This window comes from Globicephala melas, chromosome 16 (assembly GCF_963455315.2).
Source record: "Globicephala melas chromosome 16, mGloMel1.2, whole genome shotgun sequence".
NCBI lineage: Eukaryota > Metazoa > Chordata > Mammalia > Artiodactyla > Delphinidae > Globicephala > Globicephala melas.
In genome coordinates, this window is record NC_083329.1 from 53,256,540 (window position 1) to 53,272,696 (window position 16,157).

The 16,157-nt window shown below is 42.3% G+C and overlaps 2 protein-coding genes across 7 annotated transcripts in view; one reads left to right on the forward strand and one right to left on the reverse strand.

Annotated features, from left to right (window-relative positions):
• Nucleotides 1–356: 356 nt before the first annotated feature.
• DYDC2 (DPY30 domain containing 2) lies at nucleotides 357–10,677 on the reverse strand. Its single transcript, XM_030862754.2, has 4 exons — nucleotides 10,211–10,677; nucleotides 5,174–5,368; nucleotides 4,707–4,832; nucleotides 357–1,940 (listed from the first exon to the last, which is right to left on the reverse strand). Exons 2-4 carry the CDS (start codon nucleotides 5,318–5,320, stop codon nucleotides 1,728–1,730), a joined length of 486 nt encoding a protein of 161 aa, XP_030718614.2. The 5' UTR covers nucleotides 5,321–5,368; nucleotides 10,211–10,677; the 3' UTR covers nucleotides 357–1,727.
• A 265-nt stretch (nucleotides 10,678–10,942) lies between these two features.
• The window catches only part of MAT1A (methionine adenosyltransferase 1A), an 80,861-nt gene continuing 75,646 nt past the window's right edge, over nucleotides 10,943–16,157 (forward strand). For 5 of the 6 annotated variants that reach the window (XR_011376773.1, XR_009559253.1, XR_009559254.1 and 2 more), the window contains exons 1-3: nucleotides 10,943–11,075; nucleotides 13,955–14,124; nucleotides 16,053–16,154. Coding sequence is in view for 2 of the 6 variants with exons in the window: in XM_030862748.2 (XP_030718608.1) it covers nucleotides 13,978–14,124; nucleotides 16,053–16,154 (249 nt within the window). In the remaining 4 variants the exon portion in view is untranslated. Of the gene's footprint in view, nucleotides 11,076–13,954; nucleotides 14,125–16,052; nucleotides 16,155–16,157 lie in introns of those variants that run through there. The other variant, XM_070043823.1, reaches the window with a different exon arrangement.

Below are 16,157 nucleotides of genomic sequence, written 5' to 3' on the forward strand. Positions count from 1 at the left end.
GGGGAGATGGGAGCTTTCCAAGTGGAGAGAAGAGAAAGTAAAAGTTCTGAGATTGAACCATGCTTGGCATGTTTGAAGAACAGGAGGTTGGCATAGCTGGCATGGAGAGAACGATACGGAGAGTAAAAAAGTGACGGGGAATCACTCTTATAGTCTGGTAGGTCATGGTAGGGGCCTTAAATGTTTCTGTGACTGAGATGGGAAGCTGCTCATTAGACATGATCTGACTTAATGTTTCACCAAGATCATCCTGACTTTAATGTTGAGGATAGACTAGAAAGGTCAAGGGCAGAACAAGGGTGTTAACAGGCTATTGTAATAATTTAGGCAAAAGATGATTGTGGCTTATGCATTCAAGTGGTTGAATTCTGTCTTTATTTTAAATGGAAAGCCAACAGACCAGATTTAGGGCTAACAAAAAAGAGTAGAGCCAAGGATGGCACCAGAAGTTTTGACTGAGCAGATTAAAAAAAATGGTAGAAACCAATTCAGGGAGGATATAAAGGATTCCATTTGGATTGCAGTTGATCCTTGAACAACATGGCTTCAAACAGCCCAGGTCCACTCACATGAGGATACTTTTCAATAGTAAATACTACAGTACTATACAGTCAGTGGTTGGTTGAATCCCAGGGTATGGAGGAACCTCAGGTATGGATGGCCAACTATAAGTTATATGTGGATTGAGCTCTGTGTTGTTCAAGCGTCAACTGTAGTTAGGTTTGAGATGTCCATTGGTTATCCAAGGAGAAATGTCAAACAGGGAGTCAAGTTCAAGGAAATTCTGATTAAAGATATAAATCTCAAGCCATCAGCATATAGATGATATTTGCATGAATACAGATAGAAAATAATTGAAAAAAAAGTCAAACTCCTAACTTTTACTGTCACTGGAGCTGTTTCAAAAATAAGGACATGTATAAACACTCCAAGAGGCCTGATTGCAAAATTCAGCTAGAGTTAAGATATGAACACATGAGATGGATGTGTTTTCACTGTCTAGTCTCCAAAAAAAAAATGATAAAGCAAAAGGAAAAAGTCTCATCAGTTTAGTTCCTTATTATTATTTTTTTAATAACTATTTTATTTATTTAGTTAGGCTGTGTTGGGTCTTCATTGCTGCGCGTGGGCTTTCTCTAGTTGTGGCGAATGGGAGCTACTCTTCGTTGCGGTGCGTGGGCTTCTCATTGTCGTGGCTTCTCTTGTTGCAGAGGATGGGCTCTTGGCACACGGGCTTCAGTAGCTGTGGCACGTGGGCTCAGCAGTTGTGACACACGGGCTCTAGAGCGCAGGCTCAGTAGTTGTGACGCACAGGCTTAGTTGCTCCACGGCATGTGGGATCTTCCTGGACCAGGGCTTGAACCCATGTCCCCCGCATTGGCAGGAGGATTTTTAACCACTGCGCCACCAGGGAGGCCCTGGTTACTTATTTTAAATCCTTATTATGAGTTATTTTATCCTATAAGTAGTTCAAATCTTCCCATGATTAAGGGGTTTTCATGGCTGTCAGGACAGGACTTGGGCTGGAGAGTCCCTGCAGACATCTCCTTCCACAGCCTCTCATATCTTGGTTTAATCCACATAGTTAATCATCTTCAAGTAAGAGCTCTTCTAGCTGGCCGTTTTCTCAGCTTGCAGCTTTGAGAGAAGCATCACTAGAATCATCCACCTTCTATAACCTAGGGAGGAGATGTGGAGCTAGGATGCATTTCAGGAGCAATTTCATGCTAAAAAGCCTGGTAATTTATGTCTTGTGAAGTTTCAATGTTCCAGTCAACCTGGACAGATGGCTCTGAAGAAGGAGTCTGTTGAGGCATTCCTGGAATCATACTGGAAATTCCTGGCAGGGATTCCTGCTTCAAGGCTTCCTTCTCAAGGGGTTTTGTGTTCTCCTGCATGAACACGGTCTTCTTTGTGGAACTCGCTACAGATATCAGTGGCTAAATAGAAAACAGAAGAGAAAACAGTCATTAGCAGAGACTAAACATACTGGGCATGGCAAGAATACAATATTGCCATTTTCATGCCCAAGACTGAACAAAACTGAAAAAGACCTAATCCAGCAAAGCATGAAACAAATCTAATTGGATCAAGATAACTCACCAATAATGTAACTGCCTGACAGAACAAAATTCAACACCTTTTAAAGGAACACTACACAATCTAGATGCCCCATGAAGTATCATCTACAATGTTTAGCATACAAGTAATAATTACTAGACATGTGAAGAAGTAGGAAAATGTGAACCATAATCCAGAGAAAAAGTATTTAATAGAAAGAGACCTCAAAATGACAAAGACGATGAGACTGGCAGACAAGAACTTAAAACAGTGATTATAAATATTTTTTAAAATTGAAAGGAGAAAAATGGCCATAATGAGTGAAAAGATAGGGTATATCAGCAGAGAAAATGGAAATCATAGAAAGGAACCAGACAAATTCTAGAATTGAGAAAATATCTGAAATGAAAAAAATTCATTGAATTCCTAAATAGGATTGGACATTGCAGGAGAACGGATCAGTTAGCTTGAAGACACATCAATGGAAAGTATCCAAACTGGAGCACAGAGGAAAAAAGATGGAAAAAACGAATGCAGTCTCAGTGACCTATGAGATGATAGCAAGCATCCATGTAACTGCAGTCCCTGGTGAGGTAGGAAGATTGGAGCTTGAGCTCTACTGGCCATCTCTACCCCATCTTTGTCCATTTTCCACTCAACAGTGGACCCTGTGGGGCACTGCAGCGAGGTCTGTGGAGTACTTGCCCACATGATCTCTAAGACCTTCTAACTCCAAAGTGCTATGAATCTATGCAGCAAATCTATGTATTGTTTCCATAAAAATTTATTTCTAAAACACCTGTATGGCCCAGATCTTTATATCAAAGGGATTGCTTTCAGACTTAGAAACAGAATAATGGTTTACTTACTCAAAGCTGCCTCTGCTTAATGAAGAGAAATCACTACAAGGGCAACTTCTGCCAGCTTTCTTCTAGGTCTGACTCAAATGTTATCTCCTCTGTGAGTCCCTTCTTGATTCCCATAATTAAGTATGATCTCTACCACACATAGTGCTGTTTCTACTCCCCTTTGGACACATCCACCGGACCAGCAGTATTCAATCTGGGGTACTAAAAGCAATGATGGTTTTAAGATATTAAGGAAAATCTTGCAAAGCTTTTAGTATAGGCGTAAAAGCCCATCAGCTAAATCAGCAGGCCTGCTGAAATCCTGTGCAACCTATCCTGGGGCTATTTCAGATAAGTTTTAAAGCTCTGGTGATGAAATCTAAAGATGACAGTAGCAAGGAATAATTTGCTATTCACCTTGAGCCAACAAGAAACCAGAAGTTAGAATCTCATCTTATTTGATGTACCTCCACCTCTTTGCCCTTTATCTAGCTCTTTCAATTTATACTAGGAGAGCAACTTGCTCTTGGAAGATATGGCTCTCCCTTGCCAGTAAGCAATAAGCTTTGTTTTACATCACTGTCGGGTTCCCTTTATTTCCTTCTAACAAAGGGAATCGATGTCCATAACCACAATTTGCCCATGAATTCTTTTCTAAAGCTGAGAACTTGCACATAGTGCAGGCATCAGGCTGGCTCTCATTTCTCAACTTCCCTTACAATCGCTGATTGTCTCATACTTGGCAAAAGAAGAGCAAACCTTTTACTCATCCGGATCTTGCTAAGAAATACTGCTTCAGGGTATAAAATCTCCTGAGTGTAACACAAAGGGACAATTAAAAAGGTTGATGTGAACAAAGTGTTCTTTAATAAAGGCATCATAAAACCAGGGTAGAGTTTTGGGAGTCTTTCCCTGCCTTATATATTTATATTTCTATTAACAGTGAAGCATGGTGTTAGAAAAGGATTAGAGTGGGCAGCAAGGTGACGATGACAACTTTTGCTTAATGATCTCAATTCTATCATCTCCCAACAACTGTTCCAAGAATGAACTGTTCCTGAGGGAGAGTTGGTTCAACTACTATTTTCAGACTGTAGTAGGAAACTATCTTTCTTTTGATTTATTTATAAAACATCCAGACTTAAAAATATAAATCTATTATGAGGAAATCTGAGAATATTGATATAAATGTACATAAGCTTAATATTTTCATGTCTTCATCAAAGGTGGCTTTGAAACTAGCAAAAGCTAGTAAATTGTATAGGACTACATTAAAGATTTTCATGCACAGGACAGAGTGATAGTTAAAAAGATGCCAGATATCAAGTTCAATAAGTGAATGACCGCTATTAGAGCAACACAGAGGAGACATCTGTGGCTTGATACATAAATAAACAGCATATATTAAATTAAATATTTAAGTAAATAGTATATAATAAATTAAATAATATACCTGAAGTATATACTAGAAACCATATTTGGTTTCTGAAAAATATTGAGCAATGTTTGAAAAGGATTCAAAGGATCTTGTATAGAAATATATGTTCCAAGTGACACATTAGATTTTTCTTAAAATCTGATTTTTTAAACCAGTAACATGTAATTTATTCCCTGACATCGTAAGTGGAATTGCCTTTAAGCATTTTCTTTATTCATTACAAGGATTTTATTGACAAGGATTGTCAATAAGATTGATTTACATACAAACATATGAACATGGAGGAAAAAGTAGGTTTTGGGAGCCTCAGGGCACTGTGCACTAGGGTTGAGCTGTCTTGCAGGTTTCCTGGTACCCACCACGGGATGACGCTTTTCACACTTCTGTTGAATCTCACACTCTTCTTGCATCAGCATTTCTGTCACTCTGGTTTCTTTGAGGCTATTTTCATATTCTTTTTGCAGTTGGATCTTCTCTTGCCTATCCTGGGGCGATATGACAGAGTAGAATAAGGTCAGTCCTCGGAAGCAGGGACCCTCCCAGGACAGGCCCCGGGCCCTTGAGCCCTCCTGACTTTGCTCCTGTAACTAACTAGCTTCAATCTGCTAGTATCTCCAAACCCACCAACCCCACAACTCCTCTGAGTTGGATTCTCTCTTCAGCCCCCAGACTCCCTATACTTCAGGGATATCTGGGCCTAAGCCATCCTCAAAAGTGGAATAAACCATGACACTCCCCAGGCCAGCTCCAGCGTGGTGCCTTGGATTTCAAATTCCTCTGGGAAAGCTGAAAGCCCTCCCCAAGTCGACCCTGTGCGCACACACACCTTTTCTTTTGCCATCGCCGTTTTCTTGTAATGATAAAGCCAGTGAGCCAGGTACTCTATGGGGTCACTGGGCTGAACCTTTGCCACTTCTGCCAGCGCCTGAGCCAGGCAATTTCCAAAGCACCTCTTCAGGTATTCGCTTTCCATCCTGGTGGGTTTGGAAAACGTCAAGCAGGGTCACACTATTTCACAAATCTAATTGGACATAAAAAATAGACACATTCTAACCAACGCAGGTTCATTTCAGGACAAATATGAGATGTTTCTGGAGCCCATCCTTCCCCAAAGAACCAATAAATACATAAGTACTTGCCAATAGCTCTTACATTCAAATGGACATTTTTCTAAAGCTCTCCAGCTCTCCCAGGTCAGTAAATAGGTCCCGGGGCTCATCAGGCCTGAGAGGAGCTTGGTGGATTGGTGCTTAAAAGAGGCTAAGGCCTCCACTACACGACTCTACCCTTGACTAGGGAGGAAATAACTGAGCAGGCAGGAGGGCCCAGGAGGGGCTCTGAGCACCCAGCAAGCTGCACTATTGTGAGGTTGGGAGCTACAGTCATCTCTGACATAGATAAGACAGGCTTATCTATTTCACAACGGACCATTGAGAAGCCCTGAGGAGGAGAGGGACGGAGAATGCCCAGCACTGTAGCTAGAAAATATTCCATTTTCTATTGCTTAAGCAAGAAACTACTTTAGGTTGAGTTGAGCCCCTGGATTTACTCTTAATCAGATGTCAAGAATTGGAGGGAATGAAGCCTGAGTTAAACCATAAGTTAGGAGTGGAGGTGTAGTGTAGCAGTAGGAATGTAGAATTTGAGATCAGACAGACCAAGTTCCAGTCCTGGCTCTGCTTTTTATTAGCTGTGTGATCTTCAGCAACTTACTAAGTCTCTCTGAGCCTCAGTTTCCTGATCTGTGGAACAGAATAACAAAAATATGTATCTCATAACTGTGAGGATTAAAAGAGATAATAAATCCATGTGAAGCACATAGCCCGGCGTGCAGTACATGTTTAATAAATATTAGCTGTTACAGTGGAAGATTGTGACATGAAATGGCCTGGCACCCAGCCTATGCCTGAACATCTCTATGCTCCTGAAGCTGACATATTTTAACTCCAAAAGAGCTAATAATAAAGTAAATAATAAAGGCTTAGATCAATTCCTAACATTTTCTGGAGGCATTTTTCAGTTTAAGAAGGGAAAGATAAGTAGATAGATAGATACGAATACAGAAAAAAAAATTCCCAGCTCCTTCCACTGCAAACGCCTAGAAGCAAAAACACCTCAGTAGCAACGAACACACAGAATTTGCTTTTTTAAAAAAATTGAGGCATAGTTGATTTACAATGTTGTGTTAATTTCTGATGTATGGCAAAGTGATTCAGTTATACATATATATGTATTCTTCTTTATGTTCTTTTCCATTATGGTTTATCACAGGATATTGAATATAGTTCCCTGTGCTATACAGTAGGACCTTGTTGTTTATCCATTCTATATATAACAGTTTGCATCTGCTAACCCCAAACTCCCAATCCATCCCTTCCCCACAGAACTTGCTTTTATTTATTTATTTTTAACATCTTTATTGGAGTACAATTGCTTTACAATGGTGTGTTACTTTCTGCTGTATAACAAAGTGAATCAGCTATACATATACATATATCCCCATATCTCCTCCCTCTTGCATCTCCCTCCCACCCTCCCTATCCCACCCCTCCAGGTGGTCACAAAGCACGAGCTGATCTCCCTGTGCTATGTGGCTGCTTCCCACAAGCTATCTATTTTACGTTTGGTAGTGTATATATGTCCATGCCACTCTCTCACTTCATCCCAGCTTACCCTTCCCCCTCCCCGTGTCCTCAAGTCCATTCTCTACGTCTGCGTCTTTATTCCTGTCCTGCACCTAGGTTCTTCAGAACCTTTTTTTTTTAGATTCCATATATGTGTGTTAGCATACGGTATTTGTTTTTCTCTTTCTGACTTCCTTCACTCTGTATGACAGTCTCTAGGTCCATCCACCTCACTGCAAATAACTCAATTTCGTTCTTTTATGGCTGAGTAAAATTCCATTAGAATTTGCTTTTAAATAGGCTTCACCACTTAAAAAGAATCAAGGTTCCTTGGAGAAATGACTAATTCCAAGATCAGGGCAGGAAATGTCTAATAACCCTGGAATGTTTTGTTGTCCCAGAAAGGAAATGCTAAAAAATAAAATGGTTGGGGACACAGGAGCCAGCTTGAAGGGGCTGCTACTAGCCAAACCTGGTGCAATTTGGCCACCAGAATTAATAATGACTGTAATGGATTATAACCAATTGAATAAAATAAGAATCCATGAGTCCATGTAGGAATAAACAAGTGAATGGGAGAGCAGGTAAGTTCTTTCTTAAAGTAGAATGCCAACTAATAAATGTGGAAAGAATAATGCAGTTAAAGAAACATTTTGAAACCATCATAATATAACTGAAGCAGCTATCAATGAGCACTAAAACTTGGTGAATATTTGACAAGGAATAGGATATTTATATATATTCTCAAAGTTTCTCCCCACAAATTATGGATTAATTCCAAAGTAAACATGGAAACTTTACAGTGGTGAAACCTGGCCGACACAACGTTAACCAATTGATCAAAGTAAACATCACCAGTAAAGGGACAAAATAACATCATGTGTCTCCTGATGCGATGCACTGCTTAGAAGGACATAATACATTTCTGTAGATTCCTGCTCCAAATGCAAAACTAGAATCTAATTGAGGAAACATCAAACAAAGCCAAACTGAGAGACAGTCTACAACTGGCCTGTACTCTTAAAAATGTCAAGATCATGAAAGACAAAAAAAGATGAGGCCAGGAGTTCCCTGGTGGCCTAGTGGTTAGTAGTCGGTGCTGTGCTGTCCCTGCTGTGGCCTGGGTTTGATCCCTGGTCGGGGAACTGAGATCTGCAAGCTGTGCGGTGTGGCCAAAATATTAAAAAAATAATAATAAAAATAAAAAAAGATGAGGCCCCAGTCCAGATCAAAGGAGCCTAAACAGCCATCACAACTACATGCAACACATGATCCTGGGTTGGATCTGGACCAGAAAATAGAATTCTGTAAAGGACGTTGTTGGAAATACCGAATGTGAATTGTAGATTACATAATAGAATTGTATCGGGGTAAAATTCCTGGTTTTGGTAATTGAAATATGAGTAAGCAAGAAAATGTCCTTGTCCTTAGAAAATACACAGTGTGGTAGGGCTGAATAATGACTTTCCAAAGTGTCCACATCCTAATACCTGGAACCTATGAAATATGTTACCTTATATGGCAAAGGGGACTTTGCAGATGTGATTAAATTAAGCATTTTGCTTGAGGGAAATTTTACTGGATTATCCGGGTAGGCACAATGTAATCCCAGGGGTCTTTATAAGAGGGACACAGTAAAGTCAGACAGGGTAGAAGGAGATGTGGTGATGGAAGCAGGGGGAGAAAAGGTGATGTGATTCAGGGCCACGAGCCAAGGAGTGTGGGTAGCCTCCAGAAGCTGGAAAAGTTAAGGAAATAGATTCTCTCCTAAAGCCTCCAGAAGGAGCCAGCCCTGCTGATACTTTGGTTTTAGCCCTGTAAAATTCATCTTCGATTTCAAACTTCAAAAACTGTAAGATCATAAATGAGTGTTTAAAGTCACTACGTTTGGGGTAATGGTGGAGGGTGGGGATGGGATGTGTGGTGGCTCCTTCTGCCAATCTGGGGCCCACCTGAACCAATGCACCTGAATAAACTGTCTTCCACACCCCTTCTACTCAAAGTGTGGTCCACTGTCAGCAGCACTGCTTCAACTGGAGGTTGTTGAAATGCAGATTCTCAGGTCCCACCTCAGACTTACAGATTGAGAGTCTGCATTTTAACAAAATCCCCAGGTGACACACAGTTACAGATGTCCTCTGCCTTTATCACAGTAGAACTGCCCTTCCCAGAGGGCGGAATCACCAACTCTGCATTCCCAGGAAGCGTCTTCACTGCCTGGTCCTTGGTGGCTGCCACACTGCAGTAGGTGTGGCAAACCCTTTCCGGAGAGAGCATCTGCACATTTTCAACACTGGTCTCAACAAAATACACTGACCTGACCGTCACTAAGACTTGATGTGAAAACAGCAGAGCCAGAAAAAAACAGCCACCATGTGAAGCCTGGAGAGGGAGGAACCAAAGGGGTGCATTTTATAGCCCACTCCCCACCAAATCAAGCCACACCCACCAGTGAGGAGGGGGCTATTTTTCAGTTTCCCAGGGCTCCTCTGAGCGTCTGCTTATACTGGACCTCCTTGCTCATGGCCCTGCATTCAGTAAGCGGGGTGCTAAGTATAGGGATTGTCTTTGTTCACACCACATCCTTAGTGCTGGGCACTCAGTACTTGCTCAGCAAATATTTCTTGACTTAAGCAGTGAGGGCTCTGATGTTTGCGGGCCCAGGCAAGAGCTCATGCTCCCTTCCATTTGTCAGTGCCCACACTGGCACTTACTAAGTACCTCAACTAATGGTTAACGAGGCATCTCCTGCCCAGCACTGCCCCACATAAATTGAAACAGACCATGGGAAATGCTAGTTGAGGACTCTGCACAAACCACTAGCCCCGGGAAGACCGCAAATGGCAAAGGCTAGAAGGCTTCCTGGAGGTGGGGGTACCTGTGCTTGTTCTGAAAGGAATGCCAACTAAAGAATGTCCCCAGCCAGCTGGCTACACCAGGCTCAAGTCATTAGCCACTGCAGTTGTTGAGTCACTAACACACCCTGGAAGGAGTTCAGGGTGGAGATCAGGAATGTGGAACTCTGCTCTCTGGGAAAATTGACAGAACAGACCTTCAAATAGAAATTTCCAGGAGAAAATTTTATAAACCCAATTTCTTCCATCTTCACATACTTAGAAAAGCACTAAAATAATTAAGCTATCTGTGCCTGGTGGCTAGCAGTGACCTTTTACCTAGATATGTTTGATTGCAGGTATTCCTTCTCCAAAAATCACATACATGCTGACCTCCCCCCTTACCTCTTCCAAGCAGAAGCAGTTTCTCAGAGTTGTCAGAGCAGCTGTCTCCAGGGCTAGAGTCCTCAGTTAAGTCCCCAAATAAAACTGAACTCACAGCTCTCAGATGTGCGATTTTTTTCAGTGGACAGGAACGAGGCAGAAGTCACCAGCAAATGCAAAGGTGCTAAGCTGGGAAAATACCAGGCTGCTCAGGTAGCTAGTCTTCTCTGGCGTAAGGCTGTGGGGCTTCACCTATAGGTAGTCTCTGCCCTTTCTCTCTCCCAGTATGCGCCCACCTGTCGGCCCCGCTCGCTCGATTCCCCTTTTCGGCAGCCCGTCCTCACAGCCTCTAGGTTGCACGTCCCTGTTCACCTACCCGGGTGCTCCCTGCTCTCCATCCTGCACCTTGCACACCTCGCGCGCCCCCGCTCTCAACTGCTCGTCCTACCCCGCCCCGCTCCGCCCGCCTCTGCTCTTTGCAGCACATCCTCTTCCGGACCCCGCCTCCGATCAACCCCTGTCCGCGCGCCCCCCCGCCCCCGATCCCCGCCGGGCGCAGTCCGCTCAGCTCTCCGCGGGCGCCCCTTCTTCTCTGCCCGCGGCCGTCTCCCGCACCTGGAGCGCGCACGCTCGTTGCCTAGCGACGGGACGCGACTAGCGGGTAGGTAGGCGCATGCGTCAGCCGCCTGCGTTTAGAACGCAGGCGCCGTCTTGGAAGAACGGCTTCCGGTGCTGGGCTGGCTTCCGGCGGACGGAGGCGGTTTTGACCGTTGGACCTTGCGAGTGGTGTAGGGCTCAGGCGACGTCCAGGCTCCAGAGGCGAGAGAGGGTTAGCTCAGCGCCGGACTCCGTGGGCACCTCTGCGGCTGGGTCCTCCTCCTCGGTGGTGAGCGGCGACGCGCCATTTGGGAGGGGCAGGGGAGGCGGGCACCCTTCCGCCGACCCGGGATGGAAAACCAGCCGAAGCGCTCGGAATCCAGGGTTGCCAGATAAAATTAGGCGTACCCAGTTAAATCTGAATTTCACAGATTTTGTGCTTTTTAGCACAAATATAGTATAATACAAAATTAGTCATTGTTTATCTGAAATTTAAATTTAACTGGGCATCCTGTATTTTTATTTGCAAAACTGGCAGCCCTACCTGATCCCTTCCTTTGGTACTCGGCCGGCTTTCTCCCAAGCATGAGCGAGGAACCGCCTTCTATTTCTTCTGACAGCTTCTCCAGGCTTGAGGCAGCTGTTTCTGTGGGAAGGGGTTTCTTATGTATGAGCCAAGAAGCCTGTTGCTGTGTATGAAAAATAATATTCCTTACAACAGGCTTTTGAGATGGGTATTGTCGCTGTTTCATGGGCAGGAAACAAACCAAGCGAGGTAACGAGTTTCATCTGGGTTCCGCTGTTAACGAGATGCAGCCTGCGTAGGTTTGAGACCAATCCTACTTGGGAGGTTTCTCCTTACGGACCACGGTACCCTTCCCATGTGTTCGTTATCTTTCTGGATTAACAGCAGGAATCTGTTCTCTTTTTAATTGTTACTATTTCAAATGACATTGAGATTTGTCTTTAGAGTATTATCCCATTGAATTAGTACGATGAGGATACCGTGTTCCATACTCAGTTGTAATGATTCTTTTCTCTGTGTGGTTAAGGCACACAGCTTGATAAGGAATTAGGTTTGTTTGTGCCGGTTTTTAGTTTGCTTTTATGACTAAATTTATGTATACACACATACACATTCCTTTCCCCACTGCTGTTGCTAATACAAAAGACTATACACAAGTTCTTCATCTTGCTTTTTTTCACTTCACATTGTGTTCTAGAGATCACTCCCAATTTTGGAGCTCTTCCTCATTCTCTTTTTATCTGCACAATAATTCATTGTGTAGCTGTATCTCATTAATCCTTTAATGATGAACATTTGGATGGGGGTCCCAATTTGGCTCTCCTTAGTAATAGTGCAAAACAACCCTGTGCATATATCATTGCATATTTTTGCAAGATAGGATCCCAGGAGTGAGATTGATCAGTCAAAGGGTAAATACATACGTAATTTTCTAGATATTTACAAATTTTTCTGCATGGGGTTCTGCCGTTTTGTACTCTACCACCATCATATGAGAGAGAGTAGTATTGGGGTCTATGGATGAAACTCAGGAGGTCATTGTTTCTGAAACTTTGTGCAGAATGTTAGGTGGATTTGTCCAGGGACAGGTCTAGACACTGGCAGTCTGTCCCCTATAATTGCTCATGCCTGACATGTAAGGTACTCAATATATATTTGTTGAATAATGAGTACATTTCATCAGATTCTCAGAGGAGTCTGGATTCCATAAGGGTAATTCGAAGGTGATCAGTTTTTTCAAAGCACCTTAAATAGAGTAGTCTCTCCCTCTCCCTCTCCCTCTCCCTCTCCCTCTCCCTCTCCCTCTCCCTCTCCCTCTCCCTCTCCCTCTCCCTCTCCCTCTCCCTCTCCCTCTCCCTCTCCCTCCCCCCTCCCCCCTCCCCCCTCCCCCCTCCCCCCCTCCCCCCTCCCCCCTCCCCCCTCCCCCCTCCCCCCTCCCCCCTCCCCCCCTCCCCCCTCCCCCTCCCCTCCCCTCCCCTCCCCCTCCCCTCCCCCTCCCCCCCTCCCCCTCTCCCTCCCTCCCTTCCATCTCTCTCTCTCTGTCTGATCTGAGATTCCTGTCCATATTTGTAAATAAACTGGGACATTACTGAGAGAGTGGAGAAACTCATTCACTTGCCACCATGGAGAGCAAGCTGTGTCCACGCTGTGATTGAAACACACTTTTTGAGGAGCTAGAGAAGTTTGTCCTCTAGCAGGAGGACAGACATGTGCATACACAAATAATGCTCAGATAGTGTGAAAAGTACTGTGTGAGCTGCTTGGGGAAGGAGGAACGTCTTCGTGTTGCCTGGGAGACGGTTGTATTAGCCACAGCGGTGAGGAATTGGAGATGATTGATACCTTGCAAATGAGGAGATATTTTCCAAGCTGAGAGTGAGGGGGCCATCATGTGCAAAGTCATGGAGATGGAAACATGCAAGGTGTGAGCAGCAGAATGGCAGGATGTTCTGTGTAGTTAGAGCCCAGAACATGTTAGAGGCAGAAACTATATCGAGAGGTGAGCCTGGAAACAGAATTGGGGCCAAAGCATGAGGAGCTTCATAGGCTGTTCTTTGAAGGTTGAATTTTTTATTCTTTGGCCTTGAGATACTTGGATTTTTAAAAAATTTGAGGTGGTCTATTGTGATATTTTCTAGAAACGACTCTCATGGCTTGGGAGGAGCATCTCAGTAAGTCACTTAGGGTAATGACTCTGGAATCAAGAGTTGGGTATGAATCCCTCTTCATCATACACCACCTGTGTGATTCTGGGCTGTTCACGTATGCTCTTTGGGCCTGGGCGACCTCATCTGCACAGTGGGGCTAATGATACCACGTTCAGGTATGTTGTAAGGATTTAGTAAGACATGCATCGCTTGCCATATAGTCGTTTCACCATCAATAATGACAGTAACCCTTTTCTGACACTTGGACTCCAGGGTCCTTCAGGTTTTTGAAACTATTTTAGTTGTAGTGACTTCTGTGGAGGCTTTTTGGACACTGCTAGAAGTGTCCTGGAGCCAGCTTGCTTGTGCCATCCCTGATGGCAGGTGCCCATGACTGGTGACAGGATGTAATGCTTTGTTGGCCTCACTGAACTCTACTTCGATTGTGCCTTCATTGAAAATTTCCTGCTCTAATGCAAAATGTTCATCTTTTAGAGGTTTTTATTTAGCAGTTAGAAATGGAATCGGCATATCTTCAAAAGAATCTTGGGACATGTCTAACTCAAGGTCTTGCAGAAGTGGCAAGGATGCGCCCAGTGGATCCAATAGAATACTTAGCATTGTGGATTTACAATTATAAGAACAATGTGACCATGGAGCAACAAGTAAGTATGGATCTTCTTTTTTTTTTAATTTATTTTTTATTGAAGTATAGTTGATTTACAATGTTATGTTAGTTTCAGGTCTACAGCAAAGTGATCAGTTATGCATATATATGTGTGTGTGTGTGTATATATATATACACACACACACATATATTTTTTTCAGATTCTTTTTCCATATAGGTTATTACAAAATATTCAGTATAGTTCCCTGCACTGTACAGTAGGTCCTTGTTGTTTATCTATTTTATATATAGTAGTGTATATATGTTACTCCCAAATTCCTGATTTATCTCTCTCCTCCCAGCCTTTCCCTTTTGGTAACCGTAAGTTTGTTTTCTAAGTCTGTGAGTCTGTTTCTGTTTTGTTAATAATTTCATTTGGATCATTTTTTAGATTCCACATATAACTGATATCATATAATATTTGTCTTTCTCTGTCTGACTTATTTCACTTAATATGATAATCTCTAGGTCCATCCATGTTGCTACAAATGGCATTATTTCATTCATTTTTATGGCTGAGTAGTATTCCATTGTATATATGTACCACATCTTCTTTATCCATTCATCTGTCAGTGGACATTTAGGTTGCTTCCATGTCTTGGCTATTGTAAGTAGTGCTGCAGTGAACATTGGGGTGCATGTAGCTTTTCAAATTATAGTTTTCTCCGGATATATGCCCAGGAGTGGGATAGAAGGATCATATGCACTCTATTTTTAGTTTTTTTTAAGAAACCTCCACACTGTTCTCCATAGTGACTGTACCAATTTATATTCCCACCAACAGTGTAGGAGGGTTCCCTTTCCTCCACACCTTCTCCAGCATTTATTATTTGTAGACTTTCTGACTGGTGTGAGGTGATACCTCATAGTTTTGATTTGCATTTCTCTAGTAATTAGTGATGCTGAGCATCTTTTCATGTGCCTTTGGCCATCTGTATGTCTTCTTTGGAGAAATGCCTATTTAGATCTTCTGCCCATTTTTTGATTGGGTTGTTTGTTTTTCTGATATTGAGCTATATGAGCTGTTCGTATAGTTTGGAGATTAATCCCTGTTGGTTGCATCGTTTGCAAATATTTTCTCCCATTCCATAGGTTGTCTTTTTGTTTATGGCTTCCTTTGCTGTGCAAAAGTTTTTAAGTTTAATCAGGTCCCATTTGTTTATTTTTGTTTTTATTTCCATTACTCTAGGAGATGGATCCAAAAAAGATATTGCTGTGATTTAGGTCAAAGAGTGTCCTGCCTATGTTTTGCTCTATAAGTTTTATAGTATCCAGTCTTACATTTAGCGCTTTAATCCATTTTGAGTTTATTTTTGTGTATGGTGCTAGAGAATGTTCTAATTTCATTCTTTTACAGGTAGCTGTCCAGTTTTCCCAGCACCACTTATTGAAGAGACTGTCTTTTCTCCATTAATTGACCATAGGTGCTTGGGTTTATTTCTGGGCCTTCTATCCTGTTCCATTGTGGATCTTCTTTTATAAAATTAGAGGAGTGAAATAATTGGTCCAGCTTCTTTGCTTTTTAAAAAAAGTTCAATATTATCATTTCTTTCTATTATAAAAATAGTATGTTTATTATTGCAAAACTTAGATAACATGAAAGAGTAGAAAGAAGAAAATAAAGAAGACCTCTATTTAGATTCTTAGGTATTTTTAGGTATTCTAGTCTTTTTTCTACACATTTGCCTGGAGATTTTTTTTTTTACACAATTGTGATTGTATTTGCTGTGTAATTTTAATTTTGTGTTCTTTGTTGAAATAAAACACACATTTCCCCAAATTATTATACAGTTTCCAAATGGATAGACTATAATTTGCTTAATCCTTTCCCTACTGTTGGAGATTAAGATGCTGTTAAGATTGTTTTTACAGATTGTTTTATCTGTAATTAGTCACATGATGATTTTTTTTTTTAAACCATGTTAGAGACAAGAGGAAATGGCCCAGTTGGAGCAGGAAAGAGAATTAGCTGTGATGGAGCAGGAAATGATGGAGAGACTTAAAGCAGAGGAGTTCCTGTTTCAGCAGGTG

What these genes read in the sequence shown, in the direction of transcription:
- DYDC2 (XM_030862754.2), bottom strand. Translation starts at nt 5,320, where the DNA reads ATGGAAAGCGAATACCTGAAGAGGTGCTTTGGAAATTGCCTGGCTCAG. An exon ending in CGGCGATGGCAAAAGAAAAG is followed by an intron (nt 4,833 to 5,173) that starts GTGTGTGTGCGC and finishes ATATCGCCCCAG; the next exon opens with GATAGGCAAGAGAAGATCCA. An exon ending in GTGAAAAGCGTCATCCCGTG is followed by an intron (nt 1,941 to 4,706) that starts GTGGGTACCAGG and finishes TTTTCTATTTAG; the next exon opens with CCACTGATATCTGTAGCGAG.